The sequence below is a fragment of the Oreochromis niloticus genome, linkage group LG1 (genome assembly GCF_001858045.2).
Source record: "Oreochromis niloticus isolate F11D_XX linkage group LG1, O_niloticus_UMD_NMBU, whole genome shotgun sequence".
In the NCBI taxonomy this organism is placed as follows: Eukaryota; Metazoa; Chordata; class Actinopteri; order Cichliformes; family Cichlidae; genus Oreochromis; species Oreochromis niloticus.
This window is the reverse complement of record NC_031965.2, coordinates 20,389,206-20,407,832: the sequence shown is the minus strand read 5'-3', so window position 1 is coordinate 20,407,832 and position 18,627 is coordinate 20,389,206. Positions and strand designations below refer to the sequence as shown.

General features: G+C 42.2%; 1 protein-coding gene across 3 annotated transcripts in view; it reads left to right on the top strand.

Annotated features, from left to right (window-relative positions):
* Positions 1 to 18,627, top strand: part of sbf2 (SET binding factor 2) — a 120,625-nt gene that overhangs the window by 83,352 nt on the left and 18,646 nt on the right. For 2 of the 3 annotated variants that reach the window (XM_005467002.3, XM_005467001.4), the window contains exons 18-30: positions 6,201 to 6,371; positions 6,655 to 6,926; positions 7,893 to 8,065; positions 8,325 to 8,398; positions 11,321 to 11,516; positions 12,367 to 12,491; positions 13,673 to 13,848; positions 13,994 to 14,127; positions 14,224 to 14,425; positions 14,677 to 14,873; positions 15,062 to 15,202; positions 16,766 to 16,849; positions 18,045 to 18,119. In XM_005467002.3, the coding sequence (XP_005467059.1) occupies positions 6,201 to 6,371; positions 6,655 to 6,926; positions 7,893 to 8,065; positions 8,325 to 8,398; positions 11,321 to 11,516; positions 12,367 to 12,491; positions 13,673 to 13,848; positions 13,994 to 14,127; positions 14,224 to 14,425; positions 14,677 to 14,873; positions 15,062 to 15,202; positions 16,766 to 16,849; positions 18,045 to 18,119 (2,020 nt within the window). The remainder of the gene's footprint in view (positions 1 to 6,200; positions 6,372 to 6,654; positions 6,927 to 7,892; positions 8,066 to 8,324; positions 8,399 to 11,320; positions 11,517 to 12,366; positions 12,492 to 13,672; positions 13,849 to 13,993; positions 14,128 to 14,223; positions 14,426 to 14,676; positions 14,874 to 15,061; positions 15,203 to 16,765; positions 16,850 to 18,044; positions 18,120 to 18,627) is intronic. The other variant, XM_003442377.5, reaches the window with a different exon arrangement.

The following is an 18,627-nucleotide window of genomic DNA, read 5'->3' as shown; positions in this document are numbered from 1 at the left end:
GTTCAGACAGTGCACTTTAAAGACTGTTAGTTCAAGGTTAGGAGTCAGACATTGGTCAAGTTCCTGTTTGATATTCTTGGCCAGACTTTGGCAGGCTCACAGTGTGTTCATGCTTACAGTGGCACTGTCCCCACGGCCCTCGAGTCTCCAGGTCGGGTAATGTGGGAAGCTTTCTCTCTCTCTCTGGCTCTCTCTCAGCTCATGTCCCAGAAGCTGCTGGATAGAGACCGTGTTTAGTCTTATGGCTGGCCATATAATTTACACTCAAACCCTATGCTATTGACCCAAATTCTCTATTAAGTTGTTTTGCTTTCCCCTCAGCTTATGCCTCCCCAGAATGTTTTGCTCACACTAAAACAGTGTAAATATTACAGACTGTCTAGTCTAAATCATGCATGTCATTTGGCCTGTGCAGGTAAATTTTATTTAAATGCCTCACAACTTTTGGACAGCGGCCCATTTGTTAAAGGTGAGGTCTTCTCTTATGCATTGTCTAGTGAGATGTGGGTTTATCAGGAGATGAACGGGTGTCATTGATGCATTGAAGTGTTATTCTGCCCTTTTACTGCCCCACCTGAGGCCTTTCTCCTGACATTTGAATGTGTCACCAGATTAAATGCCTCCGCGTGGGGGAAAATGCAGATTGAATGCAGCAGCCGTTTGAAAACCCAAACACAAGACTGGATGACTTGCACAACAAGAGCACTTGACTGTTAGCATTCTTTCATCCAGAGTTTATGCCTGGAGGCATTTGGCAGCTCGTTCTGTCAAACTGCTCTCCACTTTGTCCCCACAAGGAAGATGACGTACTCGGTGACCCCTGACTATCTCCGAAATGCCTCACCGTATCTGTGTTTTCATTTTTCTTTCGGAACATTTATGTTACTTGTACATTGTGTTTTTGCACAGTTGTGGACGCCACGATAGGCATGTTTATTAGTATGACTGTCGGCATGTGTTTCTCTGTTTGTTTGACTTGAATACGCTATTTGAAGGCAGGCTTTTAGACGCTTCACGACTTGAGTTGCTCTCCTCGCAATGCGCGCACTCGCGCAAGAATTGCAAAAGTCGGAGATGGATTGTGTTCAGGTCAAGCGTGCATTCTCACTCCAGGCTCCTCCAGAAATGATGATTGTTTTTACATCAACAGTTCAGGAATGCTATGAATTCTTCCAAAGCGCGTAAATAATGTTGCTGCCCCGAAGCTGGCGACGTATCAGATACAGCAGTCTGCATGCGAGTGCGTCCTCCCTTCAGCGACAACATTCACCATCTCAGAGATGCAGCGGACATGCATAACGCTGCATGGCTGAGGCAGTTATCAATCATATTATGAACCTCTGGATAAAATCAGAGTTCAAAGTGAGATTCTAAATCCTGATAGCATAATTCCTCTGACTTGTGCACGGCTTTTTCTCCTTTCTGTCTCCCCTTGTGTTTTTTTGTGTTGTTTTTTTCAGCTTGTTTTTACCCAGCCCTGCATTCCTCCTCTTCACTGATCACACAGCCAGATGGGGCTAATAGTGGTATACTCCCTCCTTCCCTTCATCTTTACTTCCTTCTATTCTTTCCTCCTCCCTTTCCTTTCCTTTCTTTTCTCCTTCCCTTTTCCCTTCCTCCTTGCACATCTGTCTGGTGCTTTTCAAATGAGTAAGAGCCAACCTGGGTCAAAATGACCTAAAAAACTCCTGATAAGTCAAGAAAGTACAGCCACTGACAAATCGCACACACTCGGACCCTCCTACACAAACTACACACTCCCTCGCTGCATCTCTTGCAAGACTGACAAAGGCTAGTACAGTACCATCTAGGGGGCTGCTATTCTGTTCCTATTTGTCAGTATTTATTTATAGCTGTGATCAATTTAGCTCCATCCCTCCACTCCTACTGAGTTTGAGCAGGTCTGTTAGCTTCAGTTTATCTTTGTCATTTTATCCAGTGCGCCTAAGGATTATTCCCATATTTATATTAAGGGAGTGCACTTGGTGCTTCTGCCGGTACGAGTCTTTAATCATTTCCTGTTCTGTGGAAACAGTTTATCTACACGAGTTCTCATAATGACATCCTAATGTTGTCTACAAGTATGTCTTCCGGCACCTTGCATTTAAGTGTCAGGTGAAATCTGTGTCTAGTACAAGTGGTTTAAATGGAAGGAGAGGTTACACTGTGTGTGTTAGTGCTGAGGCATCATTTAGGTACAGTTGATGGCAAAGCCCTGCAGGAGGAGCTGTTACAAATGGAAAATACTTTGTTTTTCTCATGAAAAAACTCAACATTATTTCTATAGTAGTATTCTGACCAATTCTGGACCCCCTTTTGCCTTCAGAACAGAGAGTTTGGTCCATATTAAACTGTTTGACAACATCAAACATTTGGTGAAGATTTGTCAACTGCACATCCATGACGTGAATCTCCTGTTCCACCCCAGTCCAAAGTCACTCTATTGGAGTACTGTGTCATGTTCAGGAAATTTGTTTGAGATCATTTGAACTTTGTGGCATCACAAGATGGTACGCTGTGGTCATAAAGGGATGGATAGGTGTGGCAAGAAAATATACCTGACAACATTACACCACATCATTGTTGGGTTTTTCTCTGTATGTATTATTGTAGGGTCTACCTTACAATATAAAGCGCCTTGAGGTGATTTGTTGTTGTGATTTGGCGCTGTATAAATAAAACTGAATTGAATTGAACTGAATAACATGCCCTGTACCAGCAGAAATTGATTCTCATCAGACATCAATCTTCTGTTTTGTTAGCCTCAGTTTCCCGTTCTTAGGTGATGGTGCGCTTGGTGTGGCTTCTGTTGCCCATCTGCTTCAAGATTTTGATGTGTTGTTCATTCAGAGATGCTTTTACCTTGGTTTTAACAGGTGAATTACTTGAAGTTAGTCTTGTGTTTCTGTCAGCTCGAGGCAGTCTGACCTCAAGCTGGCAGACTGACTCCAGAGATTTACAGCCAGACCATCCTCAGTAAACACTAGTGATAGTTGTGTGGGAAATTCTCAGTTCATCAGCAGTTCAGCAAAGTCATTTAATTCACCTTTGTGCACATTTCTGATCCTCCATGTGAACCTCAGCATGTCGTCTTGACCGTCGATACAGGCCTCAGTGTATTGGGTTTTATGCCATGTGATTGACTTATTTAGATATTTGAGTTAACAACAGTTGAACAGGTGGAATGTCGTGGTCAGTGAGTGTATATCTTGATATCATATCAGTTCTTGATTGCATGGTATATCCTGCCTCTTTAATCTGTGGGGCTGAAGGTACCTGTGGAGACACAAAGAAAGGCCCCAACCAGTGCAGGATCTGCACTACCACTGCAGAGCTAGGGTGTTCACTATATAACTGCAGTATTCATGGTTTGAGTCAATGTAAAATGATGCACCTAAAACATTAAATAAAGGGTAAAAAGCTAAAACAAAAACAGCTGACCTTTAGTAACCTACACTGTTATTTCACCTTCTTTTTCTAAATTGTGATCATTTGAATCTGTCTTGGCCTGTGTCATCAGCCAGCAGGATGTTATTGCTACTTATTTTAAACACCTTGAAAACTCATGAAAATCTGCTGCGCTCAGCAGAGTCATGTTTCCCGAAAATGCGGTTTCATTTGGGTAATCTAATATTAGGAGACGAGCGGAGGAGGGCTCGGCTTCAGTTGTGTGTCAACATGTCAGAGTCTGTCTTTCAAGAGGTGTAACCTACACATTTTTTTAAACAGTAAGACATACCTGCCAGCTCTTCTTCAATTACGTGTGTTACTAAGGCGGAAAACTACATTTGTCTGAATTGTGAAGAAAAACCGCTGACCTGTTAACACCCATAAACCGCTAACAAGACACAGCTCCAGAAGGACTTGTGTTATCAGTGCTATGTGCTTGCTGCTGCGGGCATTGGCTCCCAGCTCTCCTGTCTCCTGGCTTCTGGCCCATCTCACTGGGAATTAAACTGTTTTGGTTTCTATCTGTTATAATTACAGTAACCCCCACCTCCAAAGTTCTCATCCTTCAAAGGCAAACTATAAAGTGATAATAGAAACCACCGTGTTGTGTCCGGCTCAGAGGGGAGAGTTCAGAAGCTAATCTAATAAAAGCCTTCAGCCTTACATATGGTAGTCAGACTTCGCAGGGAGGTGGACGGTTGTGGGCGTTTGGTTTGTAGATGATAATTTAATGGCATGCCGTGCTTCCATTTGGATCGTGTTGTTCGTGGCGTGATTTATTTATTTTTTTTGTTTCCTCACCACTTTCAGTGTCATGTTGTTAGAGTACAGTATGCAGCAACATTCATGTGTTGTGCTGAGGACGGTACAGTATGTTCAGAATCTGTTTTGGTAAGCAACAGGTGATTCACTGCTTGGCCTACACTAGTGAAAAACAACAGCGCTGTTGTTGTCGTGTGCTGCTTCATCAGTAGGAGTTGTTATCTGTTTAAGAAGTTATAGCTCCAATAATGCATGCAGGATATTTTAGCTCAGGCTGGGGGAGTGTTTGTATTCATCTTCAGGAGAATAAAAAGAGAGACTTTTAGGCTGAGTCCAATGTGTTTTTTCATGGCTTGAAAAATGTGTTTATGCAGTAAAAAGTCTTGAACCACACAAAATGGGAATGATTTATTGAAACCTGTTTAAACTTTTACTACTTTTTTAAAAAAAAATGTTTATTCTTGAACACAGCCTGAACTCTTACGTACACTTTTTTGTAATTTCTTTAGTAGTAGCCTTCAGGAATACATCTCCAGATTTATTGAAAGACATTTAAAGCTCTTCTTTGGATGTTTGCTGCCTTTTTATTATTCCATTCTCTCTCTAAATAACCCCACACTGCTTCAATAATGTTGAGATCTCCATTCTGGGGAGGCCACACCATGACTGATGGTGTTCACTTGTGTTTTTTCTATCGAGGTTTGCTTTTACCCCGTTGTCTGTGTGTTTGGAATCATTGTTAGATTGAAAATTGAAGGTGTTCTTCAATTCTTCAGTCAGACACACTGTTCAAAATTCCATTGATTTTAACAAGATTCCCAGCACCACTGGTGGAAGTGCAGCTCAAACCATGACAGATCCTCCACTGTGTTTTACAGGTGGCTGTATGTTTTTGCTTTTGTCCTCCCCTTTTTCAGATTCCTAAAAGTTTTAAGGACACGCTTACACAGTCATGCTGAGAATATGCCAAGATTTTGTCTAACAGCTCTGAGGAATCGCCTCATTTTTTGTATGGTTATCATTGGCATTTTTTGTAGGTTCACCTAAACAAAAAAGGAACAAATTATGAGTTCATGTAACAGTCTACTAGTTACAACTTAAAATTGTTTTTTTGCTGTGTGTAGACACATGACTGGTTCCGTCCCTTGAGTTAGGCGCCTTGTCATATCTGAGTGATTCATAGGTCAGCGTTAAGTAGCCAAACAAACACAAAGCATTTCTCTGAAAGTGGTCAGGTACAAACACTAGACCGAAAAATATTGAAAAAGCATCCAGGGTCCAAAGAAAAGCTTTGATAGCTATTCAGAAAGCTGGAGAACTATTGCTCAAGAGCACTTTACGCACTTTACAAAGTCCAAGAAAGTCTGCCTCCGTTAGGGTTGATTCAAGACTTTTGCCGAGTACTGCAGATAATTTGCGTCCCCGCTTTGATTTCCATCAGAATTTAAAATGAAGTTGTGTTCCTTTGTTTGGCTGTGGAGCCACATGCTCCAGTGTGTTTGTCCTCACTGGGGGTGAAAAATGATTTGATTGACTTTGTCAGGTTTTTAGTTGATACATAAATTAGATTTTATGAAAACAGGAAATGAAGTTGCTGTTCTAACATAAATTTAATTGTAAACAATGAGACTGTCATTCGTTGTTTTTAAGCCCGACAGTCAAACATCTGGTGAGTGTCTTTTACTGTCGGAGCTGACATAAACTTTTTTTTTCTATCCTTTTTTTGTTTGTTTTAGGTTGTTTTTTTATGTTTTTACTCCATCAGTCAGTCATTTAATAACCCCCAAGATTTAAATTCACGAGGGCTCTTTTCTCTTTCTACACAAGATTGCGTGTCTACTGAAACGTGCAGTATCGGTCACAAATCCAGTGAAAAATCAGCCCCACGTAGACAACTAACCACAAACAGCCTGCTGTGTAATCCTTCTTCTTTTCTCTTTTTTTTGGCCACATTGTCCTCACTGTGTGATCTGCGTTTTGTCTTGTAGAAGTTGGCTCCGGGGGTGAACCAGTTTGCCTACACCTGCATACAGGACCATCCCATCTGGACCAACCAGCAGTTCTGGGAAGCCACTTTCTACAGCGAAGTGCAGAGCCAGATCCGAGCCCTTTATCTTAACGCCCCGGAGGGAAAGGGGGGCATCACCGCCACATTAAAGGTAAAACAGGGATAGGAGGGACTGAGGCACATTTTGTAATAATTTTAAGTCTGTTAAAATAAAAATCAGAGTGAGAAAATAATAATTTTATTATAATTTATTACTAATATCTAGTTTTTTCAAGCAAATATCAGAATATAAATTGCAATCTTGGTTTTAAGTAGCTCAACAAACCATGATATTTGGCTTCCTTAGCAAAGTTACATTCAAAGACAGTGTGAATATCAAAACAAGTTTTTGAACAGGCTGTTAAGATGTTTATGTCTACTTCTGCCTCCTTTAGGATGCCGGTGCCGTGCCTGCAGCGGACCGAGATGAAGAGCAGACAGCCATGGACCTAGCAGCAGAGCAGCTGCGTTTATGGCCCAGTCTGAGCAAAGACAAGCAGCAGGAGCTCGTGAAGAACGAGGAGAGCACCGTGTTCAGCCAGGCCATCCACTACGCGAGCCTCATGGTTTACCTGCTGGTGCCTTTGGACAGCAGCAAGAACAAGCTGCTGCGCAACACCCCTGCAACTGACTGGGAGAGCGGCAGTAACAGCATTGTGACAAACAGGTCAGGAGAGCGGTTTAACATCTTAAACGTTTTGGCTTGTTCTGTATTTGCAAGGTAGAGCGATTAGTCTTATCTGGAAGGAAACTTCCAGGTCGGGTTTCATGATTTGGGAGTATGTGTGCTTCTCTTAATAAGGTGATGATAAGCATGTGGGTGGATGTGGCGGAGCTCGCGGTCTACATGATACCTTCCTATTTAGCCAAATGGATCGCAGCTCCCCTTCTGTTTCCGGACCACATCCATCCTGTGGGCTCACATCGCTACTGCACGAAACAAGTGTGCGGCTCATTTACTTCTGCTGGAAACTTTAAAACCATCAGGTTGTCTTATAATGGAGCTACGCTGTACTCACCCAAACCAAACAAAATAAGAGTGGGAATGATTTCCTAGGTTCTGTACCAACTGTGGAGTCAATTAAACAGGGGAAGATCCCCTCTTTGAACATCTTCCCCTGAAAATCGAAGGGTATTCATGTAGAAGGTCAGGAAGATGTAGCTTTTTGTAGTTTTTTACATTTTGTTCCTAATTGCACAAGAACACAATGTTGCTATTTTATAACGTGTTTTGTTTCTATTTATAATAAGATGAGAGAAAAGCTGCAGCCAAGAATGTATTTATGTGGAAAAGTTCTTTCAATTTCTTTTGCTTTCACCCCAGACTTGTTTGCTTCCCACAGAGGACATTTGGATTTCATCACTTAGTATTTGTGCATCCAAAAGGAAGGTTGCATCAGTTTCTCATGTGAAACATTCTCCTTGGATAATAGAGTCTGAGCCAGTGATCCAGGCATCAGCACTCAGCTCATGCCAGGCTGCAAATCACTCTCACCTTCACTGCTCTTTAGCACAGTGCATGTTTAAATCCATGTCTGTCAGCACACAACTCTCACATCTAGGATCAGATCTCCTCCTGGGCATGGTGGCTTGACCTTTCTCATTTTCGTTGTGTCATCGTGTGTGTTTACAGCATTGCTGGCAGTGTGGCAGAGAGCTTTGATACTGAGAGTGGGTTTGAGGACTCGGAAAACAGCGACGTCGCCAACTCTGTGGTTCGGTTTGTGGCCCGCTTCATCGATAAGGTGTGCACAGAGAGCGGCGTGACACAGGAGCACATTAAGAGCCTGCACAGCATGATCCCAGGTACAGCACTAACTGTATTTATTCGCTCTCTGTCACCACCCTGATTCCCTCAGCTGTATTCAGAGTAAAACCTCGGATTTGTGTTTTCTCAACTCAGGCCAACAGCAACAGAGGCCTGTGAGCTCATTAAACTCCTGGCATGTCAAGTGGCTTTAAAACCTGTAAATACACATCCTGGTAGAAAGCACACACATACATGTGCATGTGTGTGTGTGTGTGTGTGTACACATGGTAACTGACCCCAGCTTCTGACCTACAGGCATTGTAGCTATGCAGATTGAGGCGCTGGAGGCGGTTCACCGCGAGAGCAGGAGGTTACCTCCCATTCAGAAGGTGAGTGCTGTTTTTCACTGAGCTGCGGGGACTATATGCTACATAGACCCAGCAGCTGTATATACAGTATTTATGCAGCTACATTCACATGAAAAAGTCTTCAAATGATTAAAACTAAACACACTCTTACTGCCTCCATAGGAATTAGGAGGGTAAACAGCAGCCAGGTGATGCTAATCGAATGCACTTGATGAATTGATCATCAGCAATTGATTCAGACAAAGCAATGCTCAGAGAAAGTGCAAAAGACCCAAGAGCTACATCTCACGCTGTACAGGCCTTACTTAGCACGTTCAAAGTTAATGACAGTACAGTTAGGGGGAAAAAACTGATCAAGTAGTTTCCAGGAGAAAGCCTAGAGTCATCTGTCTGATACCCAAACCTTGGATCAATTGGGACAGACCTGTTTTTAGATCCATTTCATTCTAATATAATGAGCTATAGAGAACTTGACCCATATTATTGCAAGTTACTACAAATGGATGAGGAGTCCAGTGGTAACACACTTAAAAATTCGCTTTCATAGTTTGTTAATTTAAGTTTTCATCACATACTTATCGTCTAACAACAGGTGCAAGCTGAAAGTTATATGCCAAAAGAACTCGTTGAACAGGCAAATATGAAAAAACAGATCACATCTGAGGCATCTGGTTCTATGTCATAGACTGTATTTAAAAGATGGGTATAGCCTTCCTTAAATCCTGCATTTTCACCACTGGCCAGCAGGGGGCGAATCCTTTGATTGCAAAATTAAATCTAATTGTACAAAAGTCTATAGACTGCTACTTGTTTAAGACCTCAGTAAACACTTTCCTGATGGCGTGTCTGCTTTCTTAGTGAGCTCCGCCCCGCCATGGTTAATAGCTGACATCACTATGGCTGTAGCTCAGGAGGTAGAGGAGGTCATCTACTGATCGGAAGGTTGGTGGTTTGATCCCTGGCTCCCCCGCTCTGCATGCCAAATATCTTTGGGCAAGATACTAACCCCAAGTTGCTTTCCGATGCATCCATCAGAGTATGAATGTGTGTGAATGTTAGCTAGAAAGTGCTTAAAAGCATAGAAGAAAGTTTATTGATAACTGAGAAAAAGAAATCTGGATTACTTGACATAATGCTTCCATCCATCCAGTCCATTGTCCTCCTCCGCTTATCTAAATCAGGGTTACAGAGAGGAGCAAGCTATAGCTCAAACAGGATGAAAGGTCTTCAATCTGTGCAGAGCTAACACAGACAACCACAGACTCATTTTAAACACTGTATTCTTCTGCACTGTTGACTTAATGAAGACTTTTACTCATGTCTCTTAGTTTAGTCCACGTGCTCAGTTTGGTCTGGTTTGCTGCAACTCTGCATCCAGCTAATGTCATCCAGCGTTTTCCAGATATCATCACACTTTCATATTTTACCACTTGGTCTTTTGGACCTCGTTCTACCACACGCCTGCCAGATAAATCACACAATTATACACGCATTAAAACATTATGCCAGTGCTGTTTAGGGAGCAACCTGGACACAGCGGTGAGCTGTCTGTCTGCTGCAGCTTTTGGTTAGCTACTCACATGTTTATGTGTTGGATAGGGCTTCCATCTTGGACTGCTAGCTGCAAGCATCATGCCAAAAAACGCTGAAAGTGTGTAAACAACACCGACTCTGGCTTTGTGACGAGTCTGAATAGTAGTAGTAATGGCAGCCATAACCCTAAAGAAGGAAAGCAGCGCATGCTTTTAAGGTGCAGCAACAATAAGCAGCCGAGATCGCAGCAGTAATGAGGTGCAGAGGGACTTTCTTCTTGGTCTCGCTGTTCATTCGAGGACAAGAAGCTATTATTATCTCCTGGCCGGAGCTTCGCTCCCACAGGTCAGCTGTGGCCTTAATGGGAAATGTTGTGAATGATCTAACGTCCCTCCTCGTGCACATTTGTGACAATGGAACAACTGAGTGTTTCTGCTGACTGTGGAGGCCAGAAGGAGCCGAAGCAGCGCAGGGTGCAGACCTGACTGCTGACTTATAGTAGATACTGCTTTAGTAGATACTTGGCAGCCAGTTAATTATCAAACAAATTGCTAAACAAAGACATGAGTCAGTCACACGCGTCTCTATGTGGTGATCAGCGCGTCATTAAAATGTTCTTGGAAAGCGAGTTTAAACCGAAACTAATTTCAGCCATTGCAGCTGAATCAGCATTCACACAAATATGAAAGGTATTTACTGTTAAAAGACGCCGCTTATACAAGTATGTGTTCCAATATAAAGACCTATGAATTTAATTCGACTGCCATTACTGCACCTTTTTTGTTGGTGTCGTTTTTTTATTTCAAAATGATTAAAGGAGGGAACAGAATGTACTGTGTATCAGCTGCTTTTTGAATTATGTGATTACAAAGGTCTGTTGTGATGCACTTTTTTTCACCTATAGAACATCAGTCAGTTTCCAGATGTTGACATGTTGAGGACATAAAGTGAAAACCAGTGCTTACTCAGTTCAATGAGCTGCAAAAAACAGAAACATTTTCACTTAAAAAGCAGATCATGAGTTTTTCAGGAGAGTAGAAATGGTAAATTGGCCTCTGCGGAGAGTAGGAATTTGTTTTTGTTGGATGTTTAATTTCTGAACGCCGTTTGATGACTAGTGTGTTTGCAAGATGTGTGGGGTGTTTTGTTTTTTTTTAATTCAATGATGACGTTTGTGCGTAGCTTCAGTTTGTCCAAGAAATTCATGCGGTGCTGTGATTTGACATTATGAAGACAAATTGATTTCCCGAGGCTTTTAAATCTGATTCAGTGACGCACATGTGCTTAATTTTGAGCACCTTATTGTCAATGAAAAATGTCTAAATTGGAGCTCGCATGTGTTTGTAGACAGGTACAGTGTGTGTGCGTCTGGCACTGCATGTGATGGGTTATTATGCTTTTACCTCTCAGCCTAAGATTCTGCGTCCAGCGCTGCTTCCTGGAGAAGAGTTTGTGTCGGAGGGGCTGCGGGTTCTTCTGGACCCCAATGGCAGGGAGGAGGCTACTGGGGGCCTCCTTGGGGGCCCGCACATCTTGCCAGCAGAGGGAGCTCTGTTTCTCACCACGTACCGCATCATCTTCAAAGGGATCCCACACGATCCACTGGGTGAGTACTGAACCACAAAAACAGTCTCAGTAAAATGGAAAAATACTCATATGTTTGTTTTTATTGGCTGATTTTCAGTGTTAAACTAAAAAAGCAAAAGTCTGTTTTGTCAGTAAGGGGCATCGGATACTGACCCAAATCCTGATGAGTTGAGATGCTGTTTAAAATGTAAGCAGAATGCAGTGATTTACAAATTTCTAAAACTTGTATTTTAATCACAACAGAACATAAAAAACATCAAATGTTTAAAAGACATAAAAAACATTTTTAAGGAAAATTTGCTTTTGATGACAGCAAAGTATTTAAAAAAATCACTGTGTAGCAGCATCCACTCTTCTTTCAACAACAGAGCATTGAGGCAACTGTTGTGGTGATTCATCGGTATATAAATAAAACTGAACTGAATCTAATTGAATCCATAAATGTCTGGGAACTGAGGGGAGCAGCTCCTGAACTCTTGGAAGAGGAATGTTGTCCCATTGTTGTCTGATAGAACATTCTAGCTGCTCAGCAGTCCTGGGTCTTCTTTGTCTTCTTTCATTTGATGATGCACCAAATGTTTTCACTTGGTGAAACGTCTGGACTGCAGGCAAGTCGGTTCAGCACACACGTCTTTTACCATGAAGCCATGTTTTTGTAATAGAAGCAGTTTAGTGTGCCCTGAAAAATATGTAATCTGGATCCGAGCATATGTTGCTCTAAAACCTGTATATACCTTTCAGCATGGATGGCACCTTTCCAGATGTGCAAGCTGCCATCGGCATTGATGCACCTGAGGGACTGAACATCATGGGTATCCAGTATTGGGGTTGTATGTATAATAATGGGATGCTGGTGTGTTTGTATGCAGTGGGGGAGCAGGCAGTGATCAGAGCTTTCCCAGTGTCCACTCTGACCAAAGAGAAGAAGATCAGCATCCAGAACCAGCTGCAGAACATGCAGGAAGGCCTGCAGCTCCGCTCTGCAACGTTTCAGGTAGACACTAAAGCACGCTTCTCTCAAATTAGCATGAATACACGATGTTCGATTGCTTGGTGGGAGAGGATGAAGCCTGAAGCTAAATATGTGTACTCAAATGTTATTTCACATTATTTTATGAACTGGATGTCATTCTTTACTCAATGAGCTGCAAAAGAGTCTAAAAAAAAAAGCAAATCACAAACTAAAAGAGTGGACAACTAATAACACTATAACATTCAAACATTCGGTGTGGCACATCATTATAATTTTCAGCCAAGCATGTGGTTTTACTCTTTGGATGTACTGTTGTAAAACATTTTATGGCTCATTCCTGTCTTTTTACTGCCAGGGATGATGGAAGTGAGTGCGGGTCACTTGAGCTGTGTGGCCATCTCTATAGTTTTTATTGTGCTGTTCTGTGCGTGTACGTGTCTGTGCAGAGACCATATGTGGGCAGTTTGGTACACAAGAGCAAATCCCTTAAATCTCTCTTAAATCAACTTGGTGAAGTGCGTCACGATGCCCCATCGTATAAAAAACACTGTGACATCATCCATTGATTGGTTTGTGCGGTCATGCATTTTTGGTCTTTTGGCATTTTGTTGTGTGTTGGAGCCAGAAGTAACCAGATATGTATGAGACCATGAGAAGTTAAATAATTCTCCGTAGCTTGGTTATCAAAGTGCAATTACAGTTAATTGGTGCTAAATAATATACAGTAATAAAATTTTACTCACCAAAACTAAAGCACAACTTCTGGGGTGGATTCTTAGTTCAAGTAAACACACAGCAGTCTGTATTATGTGTAAGATTATGTATTTAAAATGCCCCAAAGGCACAAACAGCACAAACATGGTCTGGAGGTTAAATGCACTGACTGAACTTAGGTCAGATTAGTCTCATTGTCACTCTTTCCTCATGAGTTTATGGTCTCAGTTGCTCGTTTTAGCTCTTTTTTAATACAACCTGATGTTCTTCTTGTAAATTGAGGTCCTTGTTGGAGTAAACATAGATGATAAAGCAGCATCCCTCCGTTTCTCAGCAGACCTATCCCTTACTGGTCGCATCAGGTTTAAAAAAAAAACGGACATCAGTTTTTGCTTCATTTTTCACCTTTGCAGTTTGCACTTGAAATGCTGCGTTCGAATCACTGCTTGTGTGATTAAGCAGTCGGTTTAACCAACTGTCTTTTGCAGCTGATTAAAGTGGCTTTTGATGAGGAGGTGAGCTCAGAGATGGTGGAGATCTTCAGGAAGCACCTGCAGAGAATCCGCTACCCACAGTCCATCTTCAGCTCCTTTGCATTTGCTGCAGGACAAACAGCACCTCAACTAATCCTTCCAAAGCAAAAAGAGAGAAACACTGGGTTCAGGTTTGTAATGCGTGCCAGATCACCGAGCGTTGTTTCCGTGCATGAATCATGCACCAGTATGACTCTCACACATGGTTATCTGAGATATTGTTATGAGTGGGTTTTGATGCCACAGTAAATCATTTCTGCTCTGTACTCCTCGCAGAACACTGTCAAAGACGATTGTCAAGGGAGCGAAGAGGGCTGGAAAGATCACCATGGGCCGAGGTAGCCAGCCCTCGCTGAAGAAGACTGACAGAGGCAGCAGAATGACCTGGCATGAAGATGATGATATTTCAAGTGAGAAGCGACATATTTTAATGTGGTAACTTTTGGACGTGGAAGAATGGGAAAGGGGGAAAAAACAAACTGAAGAAAATGCTGTTTGTGTTGTAGTATCAGACGATGGTGAGCCGCCACCCAGCAGCACTTTGAGAGCTTCGGAGAAGTCCACCATGGAGCAGCTTGTGGAGCAGTCGTGCTTCCGTGACTACCAGCGTCTGGGCATGGGCACCATCACCGCCAACTCGTCCCGCTCCAAGTCCGGCGAGCAGTTCAGGATCACGGCCGTAAACAGACTCTACTCGCTGTGCCGCAGGTACACCGCCTCTCGCCTAGAGGTTGTCTTATTTACCCTACGTGTGCTGATGTCACCGATTTCATAAGTAGGCAAGCCCGAGTATCTCAAAAGGCCTGTGGAGGGGGTGTTTGACTGAATTATTGTTCTTACCTGTATGCAAAAACGCAAAACTCTGCAGGAGGCTGTTTAATTGCGGTCATATTTGTGTGTTGCTTTGCAGCAGCTCACCGATGTTAGACAGAAGTTCACACTTTCTCTCTCTGTGACAGCTACCCGGGACTGCTGATTGTTCCTCAGGCTGTACAGGACAGCGGTTTACACAAAGTAGCCCGTTGCTTCAGACACAACCGCCTGCCTGTTGTGTGCTGGAAACACCCGCGAACCAAAGCCGTTCTACTCCGCTCAGGAGGCTTTCATGGCAAGAGCGTAGTGGGGCTGTTCAAGTCGCAGAACCCGTCCTCAGCAGGTGTGCTTACGTGCTGACAGGCACAGATGTTCTGTTTGTAAATGATTACAGGTTTTCTGATGAAGCAACTAGTGGAAAAAAAAAACTTTTAATGTTCATATAAATCTTCCATATAAAACTCTTATCACAAAGTCTGTTATTCAAACAGCTTTTATTATACAAGTCATTCACTTTTTTTCTCTTTTTAGCCCCTGCCTCATCCTCGGATTCATCCAGTAGTCTTGAACAGGAGAAGTACCTGCAGGCTATTCTGGACTCCATCCCGATCTACTTTAAAATGAATGGAAACAACACCCTGACCAACCGCTCCCTGATAGGCCTCTCGCCAGGTACACTTCAAGAAGATTGTAATGTTCACTGTATATTTTATGTCCCACAAACACCATAAAGGTTCATAATGATTCGTGTTGGCATCTGTTAAAATGCATCTCCTACTTTCTGTCCACTGTGCTGATGGTAGACCCAGAAAGAGTTCTGCCGTGGTTTGCATGTTTTATTTTTAATGTATTTTTTTTAGAAACAGCCCACATTTTCATCAGTTTTAGAACCAAAGAATAGTATATTGACCATTTCCATGGGAAGAAATTAGTGATAGATATAATCTGTGAACTCTATCTGAGAACTATCTTTACATTTTTTTGAGGTAGCTCCTTTCATCACCACGGACTCACCGCTTCCAACTTTTGTGCCGAACATTCCTGTGGTTTCACAATTTTAAGATTGGCAACAGCGATGATTTTTCAAACTTCTCTCAGTATTCTCAGTGATGTGAGAATCTGACTCCTTTTCCTGTTTCAGTCTTTGACTTAATGGAGACAAAATGCTTCTGTTCTTTTGATTTCTGAGCTTTAAATCTTCGGCGTAAGTCAAACACTGACGACGTCTGTCTCGTTTCATTTTCCCACAAAGACACACCCATGGTCTGTGCCGAGTGCCTGAAATGAGGACGTGTACAATAAATGGACGGCTGCCATCAGTGTTATCAGTGAACGTTAAAGGCTGTTGGTCAAACTGTAGGGCATGAGAAAGAGCACAACCTTTTACTCGGGCTGGGGCTGACCTCCACCATCAAGTCGTGTAAACCTCCAGTAAATCCAGCTTGCAAAAATTGGTTGTTACCTTACATCAGACAACTTTACAGTATGCCGCTTTATAGCACCGTTACACTGACCATAATTGTACTACAATTCTTTTTCTGGGGGGGGGTGCTGTGGGGGGAAAGGAACAAGTTCGTTTCAAAAGGGATAAGAGGCCACGCAGAGTTCACGTCTTCAGAAAAACTGCAGACTTGCACTCCCCGAAGTTATTTTAGTTTTCTGCGGCTCCGTGTTTTTTTCTCAGGTAGTCATTCTCTTCCTTTCTGTGTTTGCTCTGGTCAGCAGATATTTTTTTTACCAACTTATCTTTGTGTGTGTGTATGAGTGCAATGGGGGAGAGTGACTGTATGGGAGAGTTACAGTGTGTGATATTTATTGAAATTAAGAAGGAAATTTTGTACAATGAAAGGTTGTGTAAGAATCAAAGGACAGCCTGAGGTCACTGACCAGCCAATCCATCTCCTCTGACTTCACCTCCTTCTGCCTGTATCCTGAATAAACTCTATACACACACACACACACACACACACACACACACACACACACACACACACACACACAAAAGCACGAATCTTGTGCATGATTACGATTTAACTGAATTTTCTTGTGTTTAAATATCTCGGGTCACATTGACGGTTCTTAATGGGAAAACTGGGATTTAAGTCTGATCAAAAGTTGCTACAATGAGTGATCCTAAAATCAAATTTGGTTTAGTTTCTTAGATTTCACCCGTGTCTCGCTGTTTACTCCGTGTGTTTGTAATGGACACCTGTGTGCTGTGTGAATGTTTTCCAGGCAGTGAAAGGAGGATATCCAGGATGCCAAAGATGGCTCCTGTCCATTTAGACATCCCATTCTCAAACAGCTTTACTAGAGGAGGTGAGTGGTTTTCTCTGTTTCCTGCTTGGCACTTCATGTGCGTCCTTGCTGCCAGGTGAAATATGAAACACCAGAACTGTTACAATTACATAGTTATTTGAAGGAAAGTCAGCAAACAGGGGTTTGTGCTTTCTGCTTAGAGAGACACACCATACTTTAAGGAGTTGTGATTATAGCGTACATTATGAGTGTTGGGTAACCTCTGAAGCATTACTCCCCAGACTGAAAGTATCAAGCAGCTATTTGCTGGTTATCTTTGGGGCCATCTGTACCTTATAGCTATAAACATGCATCCAATTTCAACTTCAAGAAATATAATTATGTGAAATTTAAGGATTTATATCTCATAAGAGAAACTTGGGGCTACATTAAATGCATTAACTGTGACCTGTATTTCTTGCCACGTTAGCATTTGTAACTTATAAAATAAAACCTTAATGTACCGTTAAAGCTGACACATCGCGATGACTGCTCGAACTGGAATGTGATTTCTCGAAAACAAAGTGTCCGTGGTGTTAGTCAGATGAAGGTCAAATGTTTTAAGGCGTCGCTGAAACTGTGAGTCATCTTTTTTTTTTTTCTTCTTCTTTTTTTTTAAATGCCCTAAAAGGATGACACAGCACTTTTAAGTTTTTCTCGAACATGGCCGTTTCAATCAGGTTTTTTTTTCTTTGTAATTCCCAAAATTCCAGCAGTGTGTAGTAATAACTGCCATATTAGAGAGCAGGATTATAAGTGACACGTTTTTACTAAGACTGGCACATTAAGTTATATTTGTTCTTACTAGTGTTTAACTGGGTTTTACTTAACCCATCGCTATGTAATGTCTTCTCTTAAGATCCAGAGGATTTGCCATGCAAAACTGTGCCTTGAACTTAATGTGAATTTAATTACTGTTTTATTTACATGTGTTATCTGCAAAAGCCCCAAAAAACAAGCTTAAATACGAGCCTTTTGTCTTCACGCCATCATTTATAACCAAACCACAAACAATCTTATTCATGCATGCAACCATCATTCACTCGATCATTCGGAATCAAATTCTTTTTCTGAAGGCCGATCTTCATTTGCATGTTTTTGTCTGTAATCTGAAATCTTTAGTAGGGTAGGTGGTCATGTTGGTTCATTTGATGTTGACGTGATTTGTGTTCTCCATACCCCCTCGTCCCGTCTCCTCGACAAAACATCCACCCAGTGCTTGAGTACAGAGATAAACTGTTCACTCACTCAAACCAAAAGCCTGCAAGTAAGGAGAAAATCCCCAATCAAGGTATAGTGATATTGTTCCTTCTCTCCTCTGCCAGCACTCTTAACAGCACCTCTCGTCTTCTTTAACACTCCTAACCTACACAAATGCTCACTAACCGCACCGAGCGCCACAGTGCACTGCGCTGCAAACCCCTCACAAAGACCTTCTGGGACGCAGTGCTAATCTCACTGACTTTGTGGGCGCTCCTCTGCGAGCTGTGGTTTTTCACAAACCGAAGTGGTGGCTCTAATGTGGTCGTTTCCATTGTTAATGTGTTGGCTCAGCAGGACTAACTGTGGTCAGTCAGCGGCAAGTTAAGGCTGGGGGGGGTGAGCTGTTTGTTATGGCACAACAAATCGTGAATCACACAAAATGAGGCCCCCGCGATCCTGCAGTGTAATAAAGACAGCTCGAATATTCTGTAAGCCTGACACAAAGGGAGTAGGATTTAGTTGACGAGTAAAGATCTGAGATAAAAATTCTTAGATATCTTGCGTGTTTAGACAAGTGGTGTGTGAGCAACTAGTTA